The sequence below is a fragment of the Mustela lutreola genome, chromosome 2 (genome assembly GCF_030435805.1).
Source record: "Mustela lutreola isolate mMusLut2 chromosome 2, mMusLut2.pri, whole genome shotgun sequence".
NCBI lineage: Eukaryota > Metazoa > Chordata > Mammalia > Carnivora > Mustelidae > Mustela > Mustela lutreola.
This window is the reverse complement of record NC_081291.1, coordinates 128,064,037-128,088,009: the sequence shown is the minus strand read 5'-3', so window position 1 is coordinate 128,088,009 and position 23,973 is coordinate 128,064,037. Positions and strand designations below refer to the sequence as shown.

The window sequence follows — 23,973 nt, the reverse complement described above, 5'->3', positions numbered from 1 at the left end:
TATATGTTTTCCTTATAAAAGGGCAAAGGAAAGCTGATGTGAACTGGCCTTTCTCTGCAGAATAATATTGAATAATGAGTTTTTAAAGGATTTTTCTTATTATCAAGGAACATATATTTATTGTATAATGTTAAGGGAAAGATAATAAAATCACCCATAAGTACCCCTACTAATGATAACCATTTTTAATTTATTTTGTATTTCCTTCCAGCCTTTTATAAGCATGTATTTTATAACCTAGTTATAATTGTGCTGTATATAGTTTTATATCTTGCTTTTTTCTTTTAACACTGTTAAAGTTTTATGTTACTAGGTTAAACATTGGATAGACTCATAAATCATTTAGTCTATTACCTATATTGGAAAATTTTGGTTGAGTTCATTTTATTTTTCTCTTTAAAATAACCCTGTGATGAACACCTTTGAATTTTTATCTTCTAAATCGTATTTTATCACTCCTTTAGTATAGGTTCCTAAAAGTGAAATTATTGTGCAAAGTTTATAAATATTTTTAGAGCTCATGACACATATTGACACATTCCTTTCTAGAAGGTTTTTAATTTATCCAATGTTCTGTCCCATCAGAAGCATATAGTAGTGCTTGAGAAGACAGATATTTTAAACAAATATATTAGCATGTAGATAACCAAAGTACAGATGTTCTCTTCAGAAAAGAGCTATACTTATTTAAATGTAGTTGCCTGTGTACATGCTGTTACTTCAGAGGGGCCCATGATTTAAATATAGAATAATGTCACCAATTCAGGTTCTGAGTGATTTTTGGCTCTTTTCAAAATTGCATGATCTGTTCCCAAAGAATGAAGACTTGCTACCCTCAAAGATACACAAAAGTATGAATTACCAGCCAATGGCCCTTGCTACTGGCTTTTCCTTCTTTGAGGACCCTGCTCCTGTTGGATGCTGCTGTGACCATCAAAGAAATGCCGGAGAGGGCGCCTGGGTGGCTCAGTGGGTTAAAGCCTCTGCCTTAGGCTCAGGTCATGATCTCAGGGTCCTGGGATCGAGCCCCACATTGGGCTCTCTGCTCAGCGGTGAGCCTGCTTCCCCCTCTCTGCCTGCCTTTCTGCCTACTAGTGATCTCTCTGTCAAATAAATAAATAAAATCTTTTAAAAAAAAAAAAAAGGAGAAGAAGAAGAAGAAGAAGAAGAAATGCCAGAGAAGGGCTAGAAGTGAGGAGGAGAGGGGCAGTGTGGTGTGTGCTGTCCAAAACCTCCTCCCCTGGCGGTGTCTAAGTATTGGTGCTCACTTGGCTGCATTTGATGCAGAGAACAAATTTAGATCTGAACGAGGGGATGGGCACGGTGTATTCATGACAAGGTGATTTTTCTAAAGGAAACAACCTGGTTTTTCTATGGGACATGTTTTAATGGATTTTACTTGATGAAAGAGAGCAAAACTGAGATAGAGAGAGAGAGAGAGAGACAGAGACAGAGATAGATAGATACAAGGAGCAGAGAGAAAGCAAAAAGGTTATTTTAACAACTGGGGAAATAACTGGGGAAATCCATGTGAAGAGTTCATCAGTGATTTTTACTATTCTTGTCACTTTTCTCTAGGTTTGAAAAGTTGGAAATTGGAAAGATGAGAAAAACAAACATCTATAAGGGACAAAAACTAACTTTCTTCTTCCCTTCTATGTTCTTGGCCAAGACACTCCTGTATAAAAAGATTAATGGGAGAAAAACTTTAATTACGTATGTATGTATGAATAGGAGCCCCTCAAATATATGAGACTCAAAAAGGTTACCAGAGCAGGCAGCTTTTATGCTTTTTAGACAAATAATAAGTTTTGGGCACCTGGGTGGCTCAGTCGGTTAAGCGTCTGCTTTTGGCTCAGGTCATGATCTCAGGGTCCTGGGATGGAGCCCCACATGGGGCTCCCTCCTCAGGGGGAAGTCCGCTTCTCCCTCTCCCAATCGCTCTGCTTGTGTTCCTGCTCTCGCTGTCCCTCTGTCAAATAAATAAATAAAATCTTTAAATAAAAAAAAGAAAAAGAAATGATGGTTGTGTAGAATTAACAAGGCAGAGGGGTTTGGGCTTGGGGTAGCAAATGGTAAAGAGTTAACAAGATTGATTAAAGCCTTCTCGGCCCTATCTCTAGTGATAAGGTTGTCTTCTATCCTCCTGGTACAGGGAGAGTCCCTGTCACATGAGAGGTTTATTTCCTGCTTTCAGGGGGACAGAGGACGTTCAGAATGTTCTTAAATTGGTTGTTTCTTAAGTATCTTTATTCAAGATATTTTAGGGTGATATATTCTGAATCCCTACTCATCCAACAACACCACAGGCCCTGAAGAACGACCTAGGATTGATTGAAAATGATCAAGGGCCTGGCATCAAGGCAGATGTGGATCAGAACATATGTGGTTTTCACGTGATCATGGGCAGTCTCCTTCGGAATTCTTCCTTTGGGTGTGGGACTTGTGTACTTGAACTATTTCTTACAAAAGAATACCCAGTGCCAACCTCCCAGTATATTTTATGAACGGAATTTATCATCTTAATATAGACAAGTTGAGAAGAATCTGTTTAGACATTTTGAAAGGGAAGTTGCCCCCAACACCAGAGATCAGGAGAGTCTTCCAGATGCTTCAGCAAATGTTGGAGGGGCATGGGAAGTAGTAGAAGACAAAGGAAGCTGAGATTATTGAAGCATTTATGGCGTGGACTAGTTATACAATTAATAAGATTTCACTTGGTCTGATTATTAAGTGTATATCGCTTCTCCTTTTTGGCTAATATGTCTTTTTTTGTTATTGTTTCACTACATGTCTTTGTAATGTTACAGAATAAAATCCAGTATCTCTTCAAGAAAATGGCAGAGAGAAAGTAGTTATCCTATTATCACCGAGCTTTAAGTTTTTGCTTCTTTTGGTCCATAAACCTCTGCAAAAATGGTATTAGGAGATACTAATTTGAACCAAAACTTAAGAGAGGCTACATCATTAGTCCCTGTGTCAGGTTGGCTTTGAGCTGACAAGGAAATATTTCCAATACAGTTAAGGAATAATTCTTGGACTTTAATATGCATATAAATCACCCAGGGATTTTTTTTTTTTTTTTGAGAGACTGAGAATGTGGGTGGGGGGTAATGTGGGAGAGGGGTAGGGGAGAGAGAGACAGAGAATCTTAAGCAGGCTCTATGCTCAGCACAGAGCTCTGTGGTGGCTCAATCTCATGACCCTTAGGTCATGACCTGAGCCAAAAACCAAGAGTTAAGATGCTTAATCTACTGAGCCGCTCAGGCACCCCTACCTAGGGATCTTCTTAAAAACCTTGATTCAGATTCACGTGATCTGGGGAGGAGCTTAAAATTCTGCATTTTTCACAAATTCCCAGGTGATGCTGATACTGCTGGCCCACGGATCACATTCCAAATAGCAAGTAGAGGACAAAACAAGTATTTGTATTTAAGGTAGGCATTACCCTCTTTGGTTCTTGGTTTCTTCAGTTGTAAAATGGAGAAAATGTATATATGAAATTCTTGTGAAGTTGAAATGAAATAAACATTCTGAAAGTACTTTATAAACTTTGCTTTCTCTACTATTAATAATAATAATTATTATTTTACTAATACCATATTACTTTACAAATCCTTTATATTTGTTTTTTATTTACTTTATTACTTTACAAATATTTAAGAGAACTTAAAACCAAAAACGGGATGGAGCGCCTGGCTGGCTTAGTCAGTCAAGCATCTGACTCTTGGGTTTGGCTCAGATTATGATCTCAGTGTCCTGAGCTCAAGCCCCATTTTGTCTCCTCACTGGGCGTGGAACTTGCTGAAAATCCTCTCTCTCACACTCTCTCTCTCTGCCCCTTTCTGCTTTCAAAAAGAAAAAAAAAAAAAAAAAAAAGAAAGAAAGAAAGGATGGGAGGCCAGGTGCAGTAAATTTATGCTGCATTGTTGCTATGCAAGGCTCTTGAGATGGACGCAGAAACTGAGATCAGGAGCAAAATTCATTTCTATGGACAATGCTGTTGAACTTATTAAGAATTCTAAAGATATGTTACCTTGATACCTTACTGCAAAGCTATGAAGATTCTCTCTTTCTGAAAAGAAGTTTCTTTTGAAAGTTTTGGATTTCCATTATACATCATCCTTCCTAACACTGACTAGAAACTTTCTTCTCTATCTATCCCTAACCAGGCACCAGCCAAAATAACCTATGGACATTTAGTGTTGGATTTGGAGAAAGTGATCAAACACTGAAGCCGTAATCAAGTAATTGCAATTATATTATTTTCAAATACAATCTTCAGGCACTGTGGAATGAGAGGACTCTAATTTTCAAAAACCAAAGATAAAGCAATTGATCAGCTATTGAATATCAATAGGATTTCCATAAAACAGGGGCGTAAACCAACAGGCAGTGTAAGATTTTATCTCAATTAAGAACCAAAAAACAGTTACAGAGCATAGAAATCCTTTTGGAAAATAAAATTTTAACACTAAAGTTAAAATTCAAAGTGAACAAGCTTCATTTCCTAGAGATGTTATGAGATTTTTTTTCTTCTTCAAATAATGGGGAATTCTCACAATGGTGAGACGTGATAACATCAGAGGTGGTCAGATGGGAGTCTGAGCCATTTACTTTAGATTCCCACATTTGGCTGGACTCAAGTTCCCATAGAAAGATATTATTTTCCAGTACTTACAAAAATAGAACGGAGATGCTATGACAGTGTGAGTTTAAAAACAAAAAGGAGTTTCTTAAACTTCACAGCCTTTAACTGCCTACAACTGTATTAGCAACTAGCCTGAGGGACGGTGGTAACAGTGATGGATTCTCTGACGTGGGGTAAAAAAGGGGACGATTTGATAAAGGTAAGATGGTCCCCTGGAAAACTAAAGTCATTTTATTTCAAAATTTAAAAGTAGTTATACCTTGCATACTTATGACTACACAATCTGACATACATTTAAGATTAAATTATTAATTGATGACTTTACAATCTTATCATATCATGAAAAATTCAGCACTATGTATTTTATTCATTTTTCCTTTTCATGTTATTATCAATGTTCTCAGAGATCCTACTCATTTTTTCCCATTATTAAAAAAAAAATCCGATTTCCTGTTTATTTTACTCTATGTCTGAGTTCTTCCTTCTTACCTTTCTTCACACCCCCTTGGTGGTATCAGTGGAGGTCTTGAGTGATGGCTTTTGACTCACTACCTTGTCAGGTCTGTGTATTTGTGCTGAATCACACATTTAAGGGAAGGGAATATAAAGGACCCAGAGGAAAGAACAGAGATTTTAATGAGACAACTCAACTGATAATATCTGCCTAACCACATAAGACTTCTCTCCATAGGACTGAGAAAGTATATTATGAGTTTTATGATTTTTATTATTTTTTAAGGATTTTTATGTATTTACTTGAGAAATCTGCACATATATTGTTTGTCCATATCTGTACATGACATGTGAGTAATTCTTAATGATGCACATGAATATAATAAGCATACTTGAGTCGACCTGGTAAATGTTAGTAGATTTTGAAAGAATAAAGCAGGTGAAAGAGGTAGCAATGGTTATTTTATAAGCTGTTGAACGAAGTAAGTCAAATTGGAACCGGAGTCAAATCAAACTTGTTGAGAACATTTATTGCTGCCAGTGGAAATGAAAGATGTATAGAATCCCTTTGTAAAGACGAGCCGGTTGGGGGTGCCCTCACTTCTTTGGCTCAGCCTTTGTTACTGGACTGGTCACCCTCAGGGGGGTGGGAGACCACTGCCCCTTCCTCTGGGACCTCTTCATGGCAGCACCTGCTCCCCAGTGCCTAGTTTTGCTGCACAGTTTGAAGCCGCTTCAGTTTTGTTTTTTGCCTTCGGGCAGTTCTCAGTTTTTTAGTTTTTAAGAAACTGTCCTCTAATTGGTATAGAAAGTCTTCAATTCGACCAACCTAGAAGAAATAAGATTTGTGGGTTTTTTTTTTCTTTTTTTTCAGGTTTTGTGTAATTAGGAAAATGGTGAGGTATTTAAAATGAAAAGGCACACGCAGGTCCATGTTGGGACAGAATTAGCAGAGCTGGAAATGATTGAACATAAAAGCCTCCTTCAGTCTCCATGTTGGGTTCCCTTATTTCAGGAACATGAAGCAGACACGCAGGAGTTTGCTTTACCACTCAGTCCTATGTCCTGGCTATTGAAGTGGGAACTATCATTACCCACTGTCTTTGATGGTCAGTAAAACCAGGGATTTCAAAAAGAAAGAAATGGTGAAAAACGATTCCTTTTCAATGGAAACAAACAAATACACCCCCGTCAAAGCCAGAGTTTCCAGCATTTGTATGCCCCTGGCCAACTTGGGAGAAAAATGGTATTACATATTGTCTTAGCAAAGAAACATTTCTCCTTTAAATCAAAACACAATTTTGGGGAAATACATTTTCTTAAAAAAATGCCACACCCCAGGGGAATAAGATAAAATAATGATATACAAAACAAAATATTTTGTTTAAAAATAAAACAAACAAAAATAAACTATTAGTCTTTCTACCAAAGAAAACTTATAATTATTCAGTGATGGCTGAATATGTTGTACTATTTGTCACTATTTTATCCTACTAAAGAACTGTAGAATAAAACAGTTTGCATATATGCTGAGTTGGGTTCTCATGAAAGTCCATAGATATAATAATTTATACTTAGCTCTGACTCCCAGCACCTGCATATAGCATTAGCCTAATGTCACTCACTGAAGAGCCCATTGTCATAAAGTTAGCTCAGAACTAGAGCACTTATTATTCAAGGTACATGAACATATCACCTACTTAAGATAAAAGCACTTAAATTCTAATTTTCCAATTTTGAGTTCTACTTTTAAATTACTTGATTTATCATTCAGGGTAATATCCAAAAGATAATTCAGATTGTCAAAAAGAGAATAATAAATGGTAGCACTCATCTATATGTTATGCTTGGATCTTTTATCACACCAGGTGATGTAAATTGTCTGTAGGTTTCCTTAAAAAAATAAGATAATTTATTTATGTGAAAACAATTCTTTTTGAAAACCTAAAAATCACTTCAGGGAAATTTCTCCAAAAGCACGTTGTTATGATGTCTGATCATTGTGGTAGTCGTCAAAATAATTTGACAGAATATTTTTGGATTGTCATGAAGCCAGTGAATTATTCTATATATTCCATACATTGATACTATCCAACTTATACCAAAATAGTAAGTAAAAAATTAACACACAGCACAATCAAAACAGACATAATGGATGGCACTTTACCATTACTTCAATAGTTGAGTTGATGACTCACTCATATTTATGCACTGAAAATGTATCATTTAAATCAACGCTCTTTACAATTAGAATGTTTGCAATTAGTCCAAATACAATTTAAAATTACAATCCTAATGCAACAAAAAAAGCTTCTTCGATGATAATTGCTTTAAAATATCCATTAGGTGGCTGCTGTCTTTTCTCCTGTTTAAATTATATTTATTAATAGCAGTGTCGACTAACTCGGTTGCCTTCATTATAAAAGACAAAGAAGTAACACAGGAGGTCTGGGTGGGACAGAGAGTACTGCTAAATTAAGCTGGAGGTCTAGAGTATATGCTACTTACCTGTCTTAGCCTGGCCTGGGTGTTTACCTCCTACATAGCATGTCTACATGCTGTTCTTTCAATCTATTCTCCTACTGGTACTGGAATGATCTTTTTAAACGTAAGTTTGGTCACATTATTCCTTGCTGAAAATACCTAAATGGATTCCTAATCCCTTAACATGTCCCACACACCTTTGACTGATCTGGTGTCACTTGCATCTCTAATTCTGTCTCTATCACTGCATTCGCCTCAGTGTGTAGTACATCTTTCAGTTATCTGAACACAGCAGCACAGTGTTCTCAGCACCCTTGATCTTCTTAATGATAGGCCATGCGATGGAATACTCCCACTGGAGCCCTTAAATTTCCTCTGGATTTCAGGTTCCACATCAGTGCCTCAGGGACATCTTCCTTTATAATCTAGACCAGGTTAGGTCTCTCAGTAACATATATATTCCCACAGCAGCCCATTCATCTCATTGCAAATTGTAATTTTTTTTTTTTTTTACTTAATTGTTCATAGTGATTTCTTTAATATCTGTCTTCCCATCTGGGTTTTAAGGTCTCTAAGGCAGGAGTGAGGTACATGTTTTCCACTATTCCCAGAATCTAGGATATGGTAGACCCTCCATAATTCTTCTCTCTGATAATAGAGCTGAAGACATTCAGCAACAAAATTGTTTTTCCATATTCGCAATGATACCTAGTATGCAGCACATCAGAAGGCTTTCTTTTCTCTTACAAATTAAATAACTATCACTTTCACATGCCATCATTCTGTCATCATTGTTTAGCTTTAAGAGTCTCCAGGCAAGGTACTAACCAGGTGTGATCTCCATACTCAAAACGGACTAAGGTACAAAAGGCACCGAGTAAAGAAGGAGTCAGGAGTATTGAGTTCTGCTTGTGGCCAGACTGATAACCCTGATCTGTGACCCCAGAGCGGTCACTTAGCCTCTCTGAGCTTTAGCTTAACTGATCTTTGGTGAAGAAAGGGTTCGCCTGGATAATTTCCAAGGACACACCAAGCCAAAAAATTCCATGACTTGTACTCACATCGCATCTAAGTTAGTCCAATCTTACATGAGTCCTCACATTTTTCAAATCAGAGGTTATTCTCTTAGATTACACCATTAGATGAATGACACACTATGCAGCAAAGTAAGTCAATTTTAGCTTCTATACTTTTTGAAGTGTAGGAGAGCTGCAACATGTTTTTAGTAAAACTGGTTCTTTATTTTCTTTTTTTAAGTCAAGGAAAGAAAAATGCTAGTTGAAGAGAAAATAGATTCATATAACTAAGAAGAACAGATTGCAAACGATAGAAATTTCTATAAATCCCTTAGGGAAATAAAACACAAAGAAATATGTAAGCATGTAAGGAAGGGAAATGAGCCAGTTTTTGGAGCAGAGGCCTTATTAGACTTTCTTTTCGGTACAGAATCTGCTTGCTTAACTGTATCAGATAGTCTACTTGGTCATTCTGGGTCTAATTTTCCCATTTGTAAAATGGAAAGATGACATTTTTTTAATGTATCTATGTGCCAGTGCTGACTTGGCTTTACAGAGCTATGGACATCAGACCAAATGAGCTTGCAGAGAATTCTGGGATGTCAGATGATCAAGGGGACTGAAGGTCTCAGTGAGAGGGCAGATGCTCACCTATCATATGGCCATCAGTCATAATTCACATCAAAGAGTAAGGAAATTATTATCAATGAGTTTCTCAGGACTCTTAAATCTTATACACAAAAATCTCTCAGTCAGGATTTCGTGTAGATTCAAGAAGTTCAGAATGAAGTTCAGAGCTATGCAACTCTAAAAGAGAAGACAGCCTGAGAAGCAATAGGAGATCTCCAAATTGAAATTTTGACAGTACAAAAACAAATAAATACCAATTGAGTGAGAAATGGGGAGGTAACTAAACAGACCAACTTATATTAGAGGAAAATTTCTAAATCAGCTCAGATTTCAAAGGGAGCACATGTGTTCTTTCATGCAAATATTTATCGAACATTTACTATGTGCTTGGCACTGTAATAGGGTGATAAGCAAAAATATCAAGATATTTGTTTATGAGGAACTCAAATTGATGCAGGAGAGGCTTAAAAACAAAATGATTGCAATAAAGCATAACTGCTTCTGTAAGAATTATATATGAAAATTCCTATTGGCAAAAATGTCAGAACAGTGAATTCTACTCGAAGGAACACAGGCATACATTGGGGAGATAGGAGCTGGCTCTTTGCCAGGACAAGAAGTGCATTCCAGACAGAGGGAAGGGGATTCCATCAGAGCAAGGTTGTGAAAAAACATGGGCTATTTAATAAGGATAAGTTTCTTCTAGCATAGATGTGGGCATCAAGGGGCTGGGAATAGAGATACATACAGCTGGGAATATTGATTTGGGTCAGCTTGTAAGAATGGAAAATATATTTAGCCATGTGGTTAGAAAGTAAATCTGGTACCATTATGTGGAGTGGAATGTAGCCAGGGAAACTGGAGGCAGGTGAATCAATTAGGAGACCAGTATAATAGGATATGGAGAATATTATGAGGACCTGAATCAAGAACTTAAGGGATATTTAGGAAGAAAGCTCTATAGACTTGATGAAAAATTCTGTGTTGGGACAAGAAGGCATGCAAAATTTGGAATGACTATCAAAGTTCTAACTTGAGATAATGATGATTTTTAGTGAGATAAGAAATACAACTAGATGAACAGTTTTAGGGGAAAGAAGTGAGTTTGATTTGTGACAAATATAAGAAATGGAGAAAAGGTCACATAATAAGAAATTAATTAAAAATGGACCTATAATAATAGCCTAGTATTAGGCTAAAAGCCAGGTTGATCAAAACTCCAAATTAAAAAAAAACTAACAACCTACCATTTTGCAGTCTACCATGTGAAAAGCATTCTAGCAGTTAAAAAGTGCAAAGAAAAACAAAAACAATGTTTTCAGTTATTCAGAGTAAAAAGGTGATTAGTACAGAGATACGGTACTGGATCAAAGTCAGGTATACCTGTTTAGAATTCCAGCTCCAGCGTTTTCTTGTTGTGTGACTTTGTGCAATTTTATTTAACTTTTTGAAACCTAAGTTTCCTTTTCTATCAATTGCTTCACAGGATCCTAGTAAGATTAAATTAATTTGTGAGAAGTATTTGCATAGGTCTGAATCACTATTATTTAATAGTAACATTAATACTTGAATCTAGAAGTATGTGTTCAGTAAATAGAAAAAAGATAACTAAATGAAAAAAAAATACAGAAGTGAAGTAAAATAAAAAAAGATAAACAGCATTAATAGACACTCAGTTTTTGGCCTCAGGGATCCTGGCTCAGTACCTACACTAATTGTAGTTGCCACACATTAAAGTCTTGCGATCAGGTCTCAAAATTCCACTATATAAAAAAGTCAGAATTAGGAGGGGGCAGAGAAAGGAGAGGAGAGAAGAGTTTCTGATAGCACGTATTAGTAGCAACTTCAATATAAATCAACAGTATTCTCTGATTTCCTCCCTGGAAATCAGTCTCCTTGTAGACAGCAATGTGTCTGTCTCATAGAAGCAACTTACATGTTCTTTGGTGGATGCATGAATAAAGAAAATGTCATACACACACACACATGAATATTATTCAGCCAGAAAAAAGAAAGAAATCTTGTTATTTGCAACAGCATGAATGGAACTTGAAGGCGTTATGCTAAGTGAAATAAGTCAGAGAAAGACAACCGTGTTCATAGACACAGAGAACAGACTGGTGGTTGCCAGAAGTGCAGGGGATGGGGGGAGGTGGGCAAAATAGATGAAAGCAGTCAAAGATGCAAACTTCCAGTTATGAAGTAAATAAGTTGTGGGGATGTAAGGAACAGCGTGGTGTCTACTGTTAATAATATGGTACTGTATATTTGAAAGTTGATGAGAGATTCAATCTTAGAAGTTCTCATCACCAAAAAAAGCTTGTAGGGATGCCTGGGTGGCTAAGTCAATTAAATCAAATAAGGATGCTGACGCTTCTCAGGATTGGGTGAAGGTGGGGTGCGTGGGTGTTTCAGTCGGATAAGCATGTGCCTTTCGCTCAGGTCATGATCCCAGGGTCCAGGGATTGAGTCCTGAGTTGGGCTCCCTGCAGGTGGGGAACCTGCTTCTCTCTCTGCTTCCTACTCCCCCTAATTGTGCTTCCCCACTCTCTCTCTGACAAATAAATAAAATCTTTAAAGCAAAACAAAACAAAAAAGGAAAAAATCTTATAAGTATGTGTGGTAATGGATGTTAATTAGACTTACTGTAGTGATCATTTCACAACATATATGAATATCATTATGTTGTACACTTGAAACTAATATAACGTTATATGTCAATTATATCTCTATAAAAATATAAAAAAAAAAAAACCCTTTCAGGTAAAATGTATCTGTTTCAAAGGAGACTAATACTTTTATCCCTTCTCTGCTCAGGTCATATCCATGCTTGGTTCTGGATGTGTGAGGGATCTAATTCCAAACTGTAAGAAGAAAAGCTGAAGGATCTGGATAGCTCCTGCAATCATAACAGGAGTCTGTGGTGTCCAAGTATATCAAGGTAGTTATGTGGAAGGGGTGGTGGATTTGTTTTGTGTGAGCTAATACAGTGGAAAGAATGCTGTGTACAATTAGAGAGTTTGATTCTTGAGTCTTCCGCTAGTCATGTGACTTAACTTCTGACCTTTAACTTTCTCATCTCTCATATAAATTGTGAATTAATAATGATAACCATTCTCTACTTGACAGGGTTTTTGTGAGGATTAAATGGCTTAATGTTCGTGAAAAGTTCTTCATAAGTGGTTAAGCCATCCAGGAAGATTTTTATAGCAGTTACATTGTGTAGTGCCTGGTGGCTTCATAGTAGGTTCTCAGTAAATATTTGCTGAGTCAATGAATAACTGGATGAGTAATCAAACGAGTGAAAGAATAGATATGAGGTATAACTGTTCTTTTCACTATTGTATAAAAATGAAAGGGACTTTCATTTTTTATTTCCATCCCCATCACGGAGACTGGAAATCAAACATTAGATGACTCTTCTGGAGAGCATGAAATATTTGTGAGTCATGTGTAAGCCAGGGGTTGGACTCAATAAATTTTTAAAATTCATTCCAACTTTAAAGTACTAATTCCATGATGTTCAGTTTGACCAGGATTCATTCCACAGAAATGTGCTCCGTGGAAGGAGGGCATATTGCATTTTGCCTGTACTACATGGAAAAGCACTGCGGAAATGAGAGGGATCTAACAGCTTCTATTGTAGTTTTTTATATACTGAAAGGACTGAACTAATTACTATAAACACCCATAGATACTGAGACTCTTGAGCCTCCCCTGTGTCCCATTTATAAGATTATCACATCTGAAAGACCTATATTTTCTTCTCTAGATGTATCAGAATTGTATCTTGCATGCACAGGGCCCCTATTATGGATTAGCTTAATAGCAGAAGGTAGTTCACAGAACATTCATTTCCTTTTCATCTTATAACTGTGCAAGATTATGTACTGGCACTGAAATATTTCTTTTCAGTTAATGATTTTATATTTTTTCAGCATATCAAAACTTATAATTTTCTACTGGATTTCAGGATAAAATGAAACATTTTATTAGATAAAAATAATATGTTTTCCCACATACAACCACTCATAATCACTTTAAATGTAGGCATGCTAAAAGGTACTTGAATATTTACTCCAATAATCTTTTACTTTAAATTGGTTTGTATCTTATATGTAGGTGGAAAGTATAGGGATGCCCTTGGGTCAGGTGACATTCTGTTCATTTAAGAGCTTTCATGTGAAGGATTACCATGAACTCTCCATCATTTTGTGTTGTTGACTGTGCCTTCATTTGCACAGAGATTCAACCTATTTTCACATGGTAATTGAAGGCATATGAGCCAAGGTGAAAGCAACATTCCTGCCTTCCATTTATTGTGTGAGGGCTATCATGAGACCAAAGGCACTGCCAAGAAAGGAACAGAAGTTTAAGGCAATAGTTAGGAATGGGGGCAAAATAAGGAAAGAAATAACCAAAAGCTTAACATGAGCAAATTTAGTGAGAGATAACAATAAGAGACTACACAGCATTGGCCTGATAACGTTTTGAAAGGGGAGTCATTCAGATCATTCAGAGGGGAAGGAGAGTCACTGTGAAGATTTGGGTGATCCCTTTCCTTCCCAAGTCAATTAAAATCAAACAATACTGGATTGAGTTGAATTGTGTTCTCTCAAAATCCATATGTTGAAGTCTTAACTCTCAGTACTTCTGAATGTGACCTTATTTACAGATAGTCAAGTTAAAATGAAGTCATTAGCGTGGGCCCTAATCCAAAATGACTGGTGTTCTCATAAAAAGGAGAAATTTGGATAGACACACAGGGAGAGTGCCGTGTGAAAACAAAGGCAGAGATTGGGGTGATATTCCTATAAGCCAAGGTATGATAAAACTGCCAACAAACCCGGGAAGCTAGGGAGGCATGGAACTGATTCTTCCTCATGACTCTCAGAAGGAACCAACTCTGTGACAGTTTGATCTTAGAACTTCCAGCTTCCAGAACTGCAAGATGATCAGTTTCTGCTGTTTAAGCCACTCAGTCTGTGGTACTTCCTTATAGTAGCCCTAGCAAACTAATACAACAACTGAGACATAAAGTTAATGGAAGCTCAGTTAAGTTCTAATTTTACCCTCAAACATGACTGATACTTTTCTAAAATTCACTTTTCCTGCTGGTTCATGCTCCTTACTAAGCCTGCCCAGTTTAGTATGTACCAAGGGAACCACGGCAGTTTCTTTCCAATAATGGCAGCGAGAGGAAGTTGACCTCAAACGTGAAAGCATGGGTAAATTACACTAAGAAGAGTTGAATTGGGACTGCCTATCGGATTTCTTGTAGTCTGGATCACGGAGAGGGGATTAGGTATATTGACAGGGGTTTGTTTGCATATGTTCATGCCTTAGGAATTGGGTGCTCAAAGGATTTTTAAGTAAAGCTTTTAAAGATGATTATTAAGAAGAGAAAATGTAGATGAAATAAGAATCACATTCTTCAGGAATAAATATCATGTTTATATGACTATGATGGTGGTTACAGAAGGAGAATGTGTTTCTAGAGATTAGCAGTATGGACCAAAATCCTCTCGGCAAAACAGACATTTCACTCCACCACAGTGGATTTGATAACATTAGTTTCTTTGCTCTGTTCCATTTAGTTTCCAGACCAAATGCTTTTAAATATTTATCATCCAAAATGGTTTGAATTTTAATTCTTATTGGAATGACAGTTGTTTTCAAATAGGCTTGAAATTAATTTCGAAAATAAACTTAGTTTCTGAAACGAAGTTGTTTCTGTTATTCATAATATATCAATTTCCTTCAGCTTTTGGCCTGCATTCAAGCAGACAAGCCCCACATTTTTCCTTTTTTATTTCGTGAATTTGGGATTTTATTCCATATTTTCGTCATAAAAGTACATTGTGAAAATATGAGGCCCCCATCCCTGAGAAATTATATGTGCAAAAAAACTTTGTATTAAACCATATTATCAGCTCTTGATTGAAAACTCCCCTAATGATAACACTTTTTGTCATGTTTAGTATAGAGTTAAAGAATAATTACAAAATCTTATGACTTTGTCCAGGAAACCATGTATCATGTTTTTTTAAAAAAATATTTTTCAACATTTTAAAAAGGATATTACTTATTTGAGAGAGAGAGAGAATGAGAGAGAGTGTGAGAGGAGGAAGGTCAGAGGGAGGAGCAGACCCCTAGCCAGGCAGGGAGTCCAACGCAGGACTCTATCTCGAGACTCCAGGATTATGACCTGAGCAGAAGGCAGTCACTCAACCAACTGAGCCACCAGGCAGCCTATTTTTCAATATATAATGGCATAATTTATCTGAAGACTTAAATATATTTTCCTAAAACTTTAATTTTGAGGTAAGTGTGCATTCACACATCTGAGTGAGAAGCAATACAACCTATGTACTCTCAGTTTGCACCAATGGTAACATCCTGCAAAACTGTAGAATACCACAGCCAGGATATTGACACTGATAGAGTTAAGACATAGAACATCTCCATTACCACACAGATCTCTCACATGTTGTCCTTTTATAACTACACCAATTTTTCTCCAGATTTCTCATCCCTGAAGCACTGGAAACAACTAATGTATTATCCATTTGTAAAATTTTGTAATTTTAAGAAAGTCATATACATGGAAACACATAGAATTTCACAATTCTCTAGAGACCTATTCAGGTTGTTGTATCAGCAGGTTGTCCCTTTCATTGCTGAGTAGTAACCCATGTACCACAGTTTGTTTAAGGATTCACCCTTTGAAGGGTGACCAGATTACTTCTCATTTTTGGCTTTTATGGATTAAATTGCTATGGACAATTGTGTACAGGTTTTTGTGTGGACATAAGACTTCGTTTCTCTGGAAAAAATGGCAAGGAGTACAATTGCTAGGTTATATGGAAGATGAATATCTAGTTTTATAAAGAAAACTGTCAGGGTGCCTGGGAGGCTCAGTCAGTTAAGCATTCAACTCAATTTAACTCAGGTCATGATCTCAGGGTGGCGAGATTAAGCCCTGCATCGGGCTCCGTGCTGGGTGTTGAGCCTGCTTAAGGTTCTCTCTCTCCCTCTCTCTCTGCCCCTTTCCCCTGACACACATGCTCTTTCTCTTCCTTAAAAAACAAAAACAAAAACAAAAACAAAAAAACAAACCCTAACCTCCTCATTTCCCCAAAACTGTCATATTGTTTTCCACAGTGACTGTACCATTTTATATCCCCACCAGCAATATATGAGAGATCCTCGCCAGCATTTAGTGTTGCCACTATTTTCTATTCTAGCTATTTTGATAGGTGTGCAATGATTTATCTCAATGTGGTTTTAATTTGCATTTCCCTAGTGGCCAGTGATGTTCAACATCTCTTAATGTGTTTACTTGCCATCCTCTTTGGTGAAATGTCTTTTCCTGTCTTTTGCCCACTTTCAAATTGGCTTAACTGCTTTTTAACTGTTGAATTTTGAGAGTTCTTTATATAATCTAAATATTAATCCTTTGTTGGATATGTAGTTTGCAAATATTTTTCTCTTGCACTGTAACTTGACTTTTCATCCTGTGCAACAGAATCTTTCACAAAGCAAATGTTTTTAATTTTCAAGTCTAATTTGCCAGTTAGAGTTTTATGGATCATGCTTTTGGTATGAGCAGGAACATGAGCAAGGGGAGTGGGAGAAGAGGGAGAGGGGGAGTGGGAGAGTGAGAAAGAGGGAGGGAAAGCAGGCTTCCTGCCAGGCAAGGAGCCCAATGTGGGGCTCGATGTGGGGCTCCATCCCAGGACCCTGGGATCATGACCTGAGCTGAAGGCAGATGCCTAATGACTGAGCCATCCAGGCGATCCTTAGTCAGCTTTTGAATAAAGAGTGATACTTGGGATTTTCTATGTAGACAATCATGCCATCTGCAAATAGGGGAAGTTCTATTTCTTCTTTTCTGATCTCTATGCCTTTTGTTACCCTTTCTTGCCTTTCAGAGGTGGCTTGAATATCTAGTAGAATGTTAAATAAGAGTGGTGAGAGCTGATACTCTTGCCTTGTTTCTGATCTTAGGGAGAATGCCTTCAGTCTTTGAGTATTAAGTATAATTTAGCTATAGGATTTTTATAGATGCTGTTTAGCATCTCTTTTATGCCTAATTTTCTGAGACTTTTTTTTTTAATCATGAATAGGTGTTAAATTTTGTTGACTGCTTTTTCTGCATCAATTGATATGATCATGTGATTTTTTATTTGTTTGTTTCCTGTTAATTTGAAAGATTACATTGAATTTCAAATATTCAGACTTTCTGGAATGAACTCCACTTGGTTATAGCTTATAATTCTTTTTACATATTGTTTAATTCTGTTTGTTAAGATTATAAGGATTTTTGCATCTATAATCATAAAGGATATTAAGTTGCATTTTCTGGTACTGTTTTTATCTTGTTTGTTATCAGGATAATATTAACTTTATAATGTGAATTTGGGAATATTTCTTCCTTTTGTATTCTTTGGAAGAGATTATATAGAATTTACATCAAACCAACTGGGCTTGGAGATTTCTTTTTTGGGAGTTTTAAATTATGAATTAAATTTTCTTAATAGTTATAGGATGATTGAAATTATTTCATATTGGGTGAGTTGTGCTGGTTTGTGTTTTTTGAGGAATTAGTACATTTCATCTAAGTGACAAATTTATATGTGTAGAGTTGATAATTGTATTCCCTTATTATTCTTTTGATGTCTGCAGTATCTTTAGTGATATCCCATTCCATTTCTGATATTGGTGATTTGTGTCTTCTCTTTTTTTTCTTCATTAGTGCTATTCAAGCTTCAGATTTTGTTGATCTGTTTAAAGAATGAGTGTCTTGTTTAACCAATTTTCTCTATTTTGTTTCTGTTTTCATTTTCATGGAGTTTTAGTTTTCTTTCTGCTTGCTTTGGTTTATTTTGCTTTTCTTTTTTATGTCCTTGGTGGGGCTTCAATAATTGATTTGAGATTTTTTTCTATTATACTCTTTGGGTTTAGTGTTATACATTTTTCAGTGCTGCTTTGGCTGTGTCCCCCAAATTTTGATATTTTGTATTTTCATTTTCTTTCAGTTCAATGTAGCTTATAATTTTCCTTGAGACATTTTTTTGATACATGGATTATCATAGTATTTAGAGATTTTCTGTTATCTCTCTGATGTTTGTTCCATTGAAGTTGCATAAAACATTGTTTTTGATTTCAGTTTTTAAAAATAATGTTGATGTTTGTTTTGGCCCAAGATATAGTCTATTTTGGTATATATTCCAGGGGCACGTGAAAAGAATGTGTATTCTGCTCTTGTTGGATAGATGTTCCATAAATGTGGGTTAGGTACTCTTGCTTGATGGTGTTATGGAGATATATATATATATATTTGCTGCCTTTCCTATTAGTAGCTCTATCAATTGTTGAGAGAGAGGAGTTAAAATCTCCAACTATAATCGCAGACTTTTTAAATTTTTAAATTTTAAATTTAAATTTTAAATTTTTAAATTTTTCCTTTTAGTCTTACCAACTTTTGTTTCATCTTTTTCAGACTCATTTGGTGCATATACATTGCAATGTCTTCTTGGTGGATTGAACCTTTTATCATTACATAATCTCTCTTTCAGTCTCCAGTAATTTTCTTTGCGCTGAAATAATTTTGGTATTAATATAGCCACTACCACTTTTCTTATATTAATATCTGTGTGATACCTTTTTCCATCCTTTGAATTTCAGCCTGCCTATGCCCTTATGTTTGATGAGTTTGTAGACAGCATATTATTGAATCATGAATCTAAATTCATTTTGTCAATATGTCCTCTAGTTGGTATATTTACACTGTTTATATTTAATATAACTATTGTTATGTAAGGCTTTATCATTTTATTTTTTTGTTTTCTTTTTGCTCTTTGGTTTTTTAATTTTTTTTAAACCTTCCTAGGCATACTGAGACATTTTTAAGAATTCCATTTTAATTTACTAGTGTTTTTTATCATTTTATATAGCATTTTTAGTAGTTGCTCTAAGTATTAGTATGTATTTCAATATATACTATAAAATTATATATAAATATTTGTATATATAAATACATTCCAAATGTTAAATGCAGACACCAGTAGACTGATAATTTTGTTTACTTTTTTCTTTATTTTATGTTCAATTGGATTGTAGAGACCTTACTTTAACATGTCTTTACCTTTCTCCATTTATAATTCACTACATATATTCCCCCATTTAAATATTTGCTCTACATATATTTAGAAGGTTATTAATTATGGATTTAATTTCCTTAATAGATAGACCTATTCAGATTGTCTATTTATTCTTGAGTGAGTTTTGGCAGATTGTGTCTTTCAAGGAATTTGACCATTTCATCTAGGTTATCACATTTGTGGGCATAGCATTTGTTCACAGTATTCCTTTTTTGTCCTTTTTTTTTTTTTTTTTTTTAATTTTTTTTTTTTAATTTTTTTTTTTTATAAACATATATTTTTTTATAAACATATATTTTTATCCCCAGGTCTGTGAATCACCAGGTTTACACACTTCACAGCACTCACCAAATCACATACCCTCCCCAATGTCCATAATCCCACCCCCTTATCCCCAACCCCCTTCCCCCGGCAACCCTCAGTTTGTTTTGTGAGATTAAGAGTCACTTATGGTTTGTCTCCCTCCCAATACCATCTTGTTTCATTTATTCTTCTACCCACTTAAGCCTCCATGTTGCATCACCACTTCCTCATATCAGGGAGATCATATGATAGTTGTCTTTCTCTGCTTGACTTATTTCGCTAAGCATGATATGCTCTAGTTCCATCCACATTGTTGCAAATGGCAAGATTTCATTTCTTTTGATGGCTGCATAGTATTCCATTGTGTATATATACCACATCTTCTTGATCCATTCATCTGTTGATGGACATCTAGGTTCTTTCCATAGTTTGGCTATTGTGGACATTGCTGCTATAAACATTCGGGTGCATGTGTCCCTTTGGATCACTACATTTGTATCTTTAGGGTAAATACCCAATAGTGCAATTGCTGGGTCATAGGGCAGTTCTATTTTCAACATTTTGAGGAACCTCCATGCTGTTTTCCAGAGTGGCTGCACCAGCTTGCATTCCCACCAACAGTGTAGGAGGGTTCCCCTTTCTCCGCATCCTCGCCAGCATCTGTCATTTCCTGACTTGTTGATTTTAGCCATTCTGACTGGTGTGAGGTGATATCTCATTGTGGTTTTGATTTGTATTTCCCTGATGCCGAGTGATATGGAGCACTTTTTCATGTGTCTGTTCGCCATCTGGATGTCTTCTTTGCAGAAATGTCTGTTCATGTCTTCTGCCCATTTCTTGATTGGATTATTTGTTCTTTGGGTGTTGAGTTTGCTAAGTTCTTTATAGATTCTGGACACTAGTCCTTTATCTGATATGTCGTTTGCAAATATCTTCTCCCATTCTGTCAGTTGTCTTTTGATTTTGTTAACTGTTTCCTTTGCTGTGCAAAAGCTTTTGATCTTGATGAAATCCCAGTACTTCATTTTTTCCCTTGCTTCCCTTGCCTTTTGCGTTGTTCCTAGGAAGATGTTGCTGCGGCAGAGGTCGAAGAGGTTGCTGCCCGTGTTCTCCTCAAGGATTTTGATGGATTCCTTTCGTACATTGAGGTCTTTCATCCATTTTGAGTCTATTTTTGTGTGTGGTGTAAGGAAATGGTCCAATTTCATTTTTCTGCATGTGGCTGTCCAATTTTCCCAGCACCATTTATTGAAAAGGCTGTCTTTTTTCCATTGGACATTCTTTCCTGTTTTGTCGAAGATTAGTTGACCATAGAGTTGAGGGTCTATTTCTGGGCTCTCTATTCTGTTCCATTGATCTATGTGTCTGTTTTTGTGCCAGTACCATGCTGTCTTGATGATGACAGCTTTGTAATAGAGCTTGAAGTCCGGAATTGTGATGCCACCAACGTTGGCTTTCTTTTTCAATATCCCTTTGGCTATTCGAGGTCTTTTCTGGTTCCATATAAATTTTAGAATTATTTGTTCCATTTCTTTGAAAAAGATGGATGGTACTTTGATAGGAATTGCATTAAATGTGTAGATTGCTTTAGGTAGCATAGACATTTTCACAATATTTATTCTTCCAATCCAGGAGCATGGAACATTTTTCCATTTCTTTGTGTCTTCCTCAATTTCTTTCATGAGTACTTTATAGTTTTCTGAGTATAGATTCTGTGTCTCTTTGGTTAGGTTTATTCCTAGGTATCTTATGGTTTTGGATGCAATTGTAAATGGGATTGACTCCTTAATATCTCTTTCTTCTGTCTTGCTGTTGGTGTAGAGAAATGCAACTGATTTCTGTGCATTGATTTTATATCCTGACACTTTACTGAATTCCTGTATAAGTTCTAGCAGTTTTGGAGTGGAGTCTTTTGGGTTTTCCACATATAGTATCATATCATCTGCGAAGAGTGATAATTTGACTTCTTCTTTGCCGATTTGGATGCCTTTAATTTCCTTTTGTTGTCTGATTGCTGAGGCTAGGACCTCTAGTACGATGTTGAATAGCAGTGGTGATAATGGACATCCCTGCCGTGTTCCTGACCTTAGCGGAAAAGCTTTCAGTTTTTCTCCATTGAGAATGATATTTGCGGTGGGTTTTTCATAGATGGCTTTGATGATATTGAGGTATGTGCCCTCTATCCCTACACTTTGAAGAGTTTTGATCAGGAAGGGATGTTGTACTTTGTCAAATGCTTTTTCAGCATCTATTGAGAGTATCATATGGTTCTTGTTCTTACTTTTATTGATGTGTTGTATCACATTGACTGATTTGCGGATGTTGAACCAACCTTGCAGCCCTGGAATAAATCCCACTTGGTCGTGGTGAATAATCTTTTTAATGTACTGTTGAATCCTATTGGCTAGTATTTTGTTGAGTATTTTCGCATCTGTGTTCATCAAGGATATCGGTCTATAGCTCTCTTTTTTGGTGGGATCCTTGTCTGGTTTTGGGATCAAGGTGATGCTGGCCTCATAAAATGAGTTTGGAAGTTTTCCTTCCATTTCTATTTTTTGGAACAGTTTCAGGAGAATAGGAATTAGTTCTTCTTTAAATGTTTGGTAGAATTCCCCCGGGAAGCCGTCTGGCCCTGGGCTTTTGTTTGTTTGGAGATTTTTAATGACTGTTTCAATCTCCTTACTGGTTATGGGTCTGTTCAGGCTTTCTATTTCTTCATGGTTCAGTTGTGGTAGTTTATATGTTTCTAGGAATGCATCCATTTCTTCCAGATTGTCAAATTTATTGCCGTAGAGTTGCTCATAGTATGTTCTTATAATAGTTTGTATTTCTTTGGTGTTAGTTGTGATCTCTCCTCTTTCATTCATGATTTTATTTATTTGGGTCCTTTCTCTTTTCTTTTTGATAAGTCGGGCCAGGGGTTTATCAATTTTATTAATTCTTTCAAAGAACCAGCTCCTAGTTTCGTTGATTTGTTCTATTGTTTTTTTGGTTTCTATTTCATTGATTTCTGCTCTGATCTTTATGATTTCTCTTCTCCTGCTGGGCTTAGGGTTTCTTTCTTGTTCTTTCTCCAGCTCCTTTAGGTGTAGGGTTAGGTTGTGTACCTGAGACCTTTCTTGTTTCTTGAGAAAGGCTTGTACCGCTATATATTTTCCTCTCAGGACTGCCTTTGTTGTGTCCCACAGATTTTGAACCGTTGTATTTTCATTATCATTTGTTTCCATGATTTTTTTCAATTCTTCTTTAATTTCCCGGTTGACCCATTCATTCTTTAGAAGGATACTGTTTAGTCTCCATGTATTTGGGTTCTTTCCAAACTTCCTTTTGTGGTTGAGTTCTAGCTTTAGAGCATTGTGGTCTGAAAATATGCAGGGAATGATCCCAATCTTTTGATACCGGTTGAGTCCTGATTTAGGACCGAGGATGTGATCTATTCTGGAGAATGTTCCATGTGCACTAGAGAAGAATGTGTATTCTGTTGCTTTGGGATGAAATATTCTGAATATATCTGTGATGTCCATCTGGTCCAGTGTGTCATTTAAGGCCTTTATTTCCTTGCTGATCTTTTGCTTGGATGACCTGTCCATTTCAGTGAGGGGAGTGTTAAAGTCCCCTACTATTATTGTATTATTGTTGATGTGTTTCTTTGATTTTGTTATTAATTGGTTTATATAGTTGGCTGCTCCCACATTGGGGGCATAGATATTTAAAATTGTTAAATCTTCTTGTTGGACAGACCCTTTGAGTATGATATAGTGTCCTTCCTCATCTCTTATTATAGTCTTTGGCTTAAAATCTAATTGATCTGATATAAGGATTGCCACTCCTGCTTTCTTCTGATGTCCATTAGCATGGTAAATTCTTTTCCACCCCCTCACTTTAAATCTGGAGGTGTCTTCGGGCTTAAAATGAGTTTCTTGGAGGCAACATATAGATGGGTTTTGTTTTTTTATCCATTCTGATACCCTGTGTCTTTTGACAGGGGCATTTAGCCCATTCACATTCAGGGTAACTATTGAGAGATATGAATTTAGTGCCATTGTATTGCCTGTAAGGTGACTGTTACTGTATATGGTCTCTGTTCCTTTCTGATCTACCACTTGTAGGCTCTCTCTTTGCTTAGAGGACCCCTTTCAATATTTCCTGTAGAGCTGGTTTGGTATTTGCAAATTCTTTCAGTTGTTGTTTGTCCTGGAAGCTTTTAATCTCTCCTTCTATTTTCAATGATAGCCTAGCTGGATATAGTATTCTTGGCTGCATGTTTTTC

General features: G+C 36.3%; 1 protein-coding gene across 3 annotated transcripts in view; it reads right to left on the bottom strand.

The window, feature by feature from the left end:
* The window catches only part of SPATA16 (spermatogenesis associated 16), a 259,451-nt gene that overhangs the window by 2,311 nt on the left and 233,167 nt on the right, over nucleotides 1-23,973 (bottom strand). For 2 of the 3 annotated variants that reach the window (XM_059163451.1, XM_059163452.1), the window contains exon 11: nucleotides 5,610-5,933. The exons of the other annotated variant lie outside the window; for it this stretch is intronic. In XM_059163451.1, coding sequence (XP_059019434.1) covers nucleotides 5,811-5,933 — 123 coding nt within the window. In that variant the 3' untranslated portion in view covers nucleotides 5,610-5,810. Of the gene's footprint in view, nucleotides 1-5,609; nucleotides 5,934-23,973 lie in introns of those variants that run through there. 3 annotated transcript variants of the gene reach the window in all.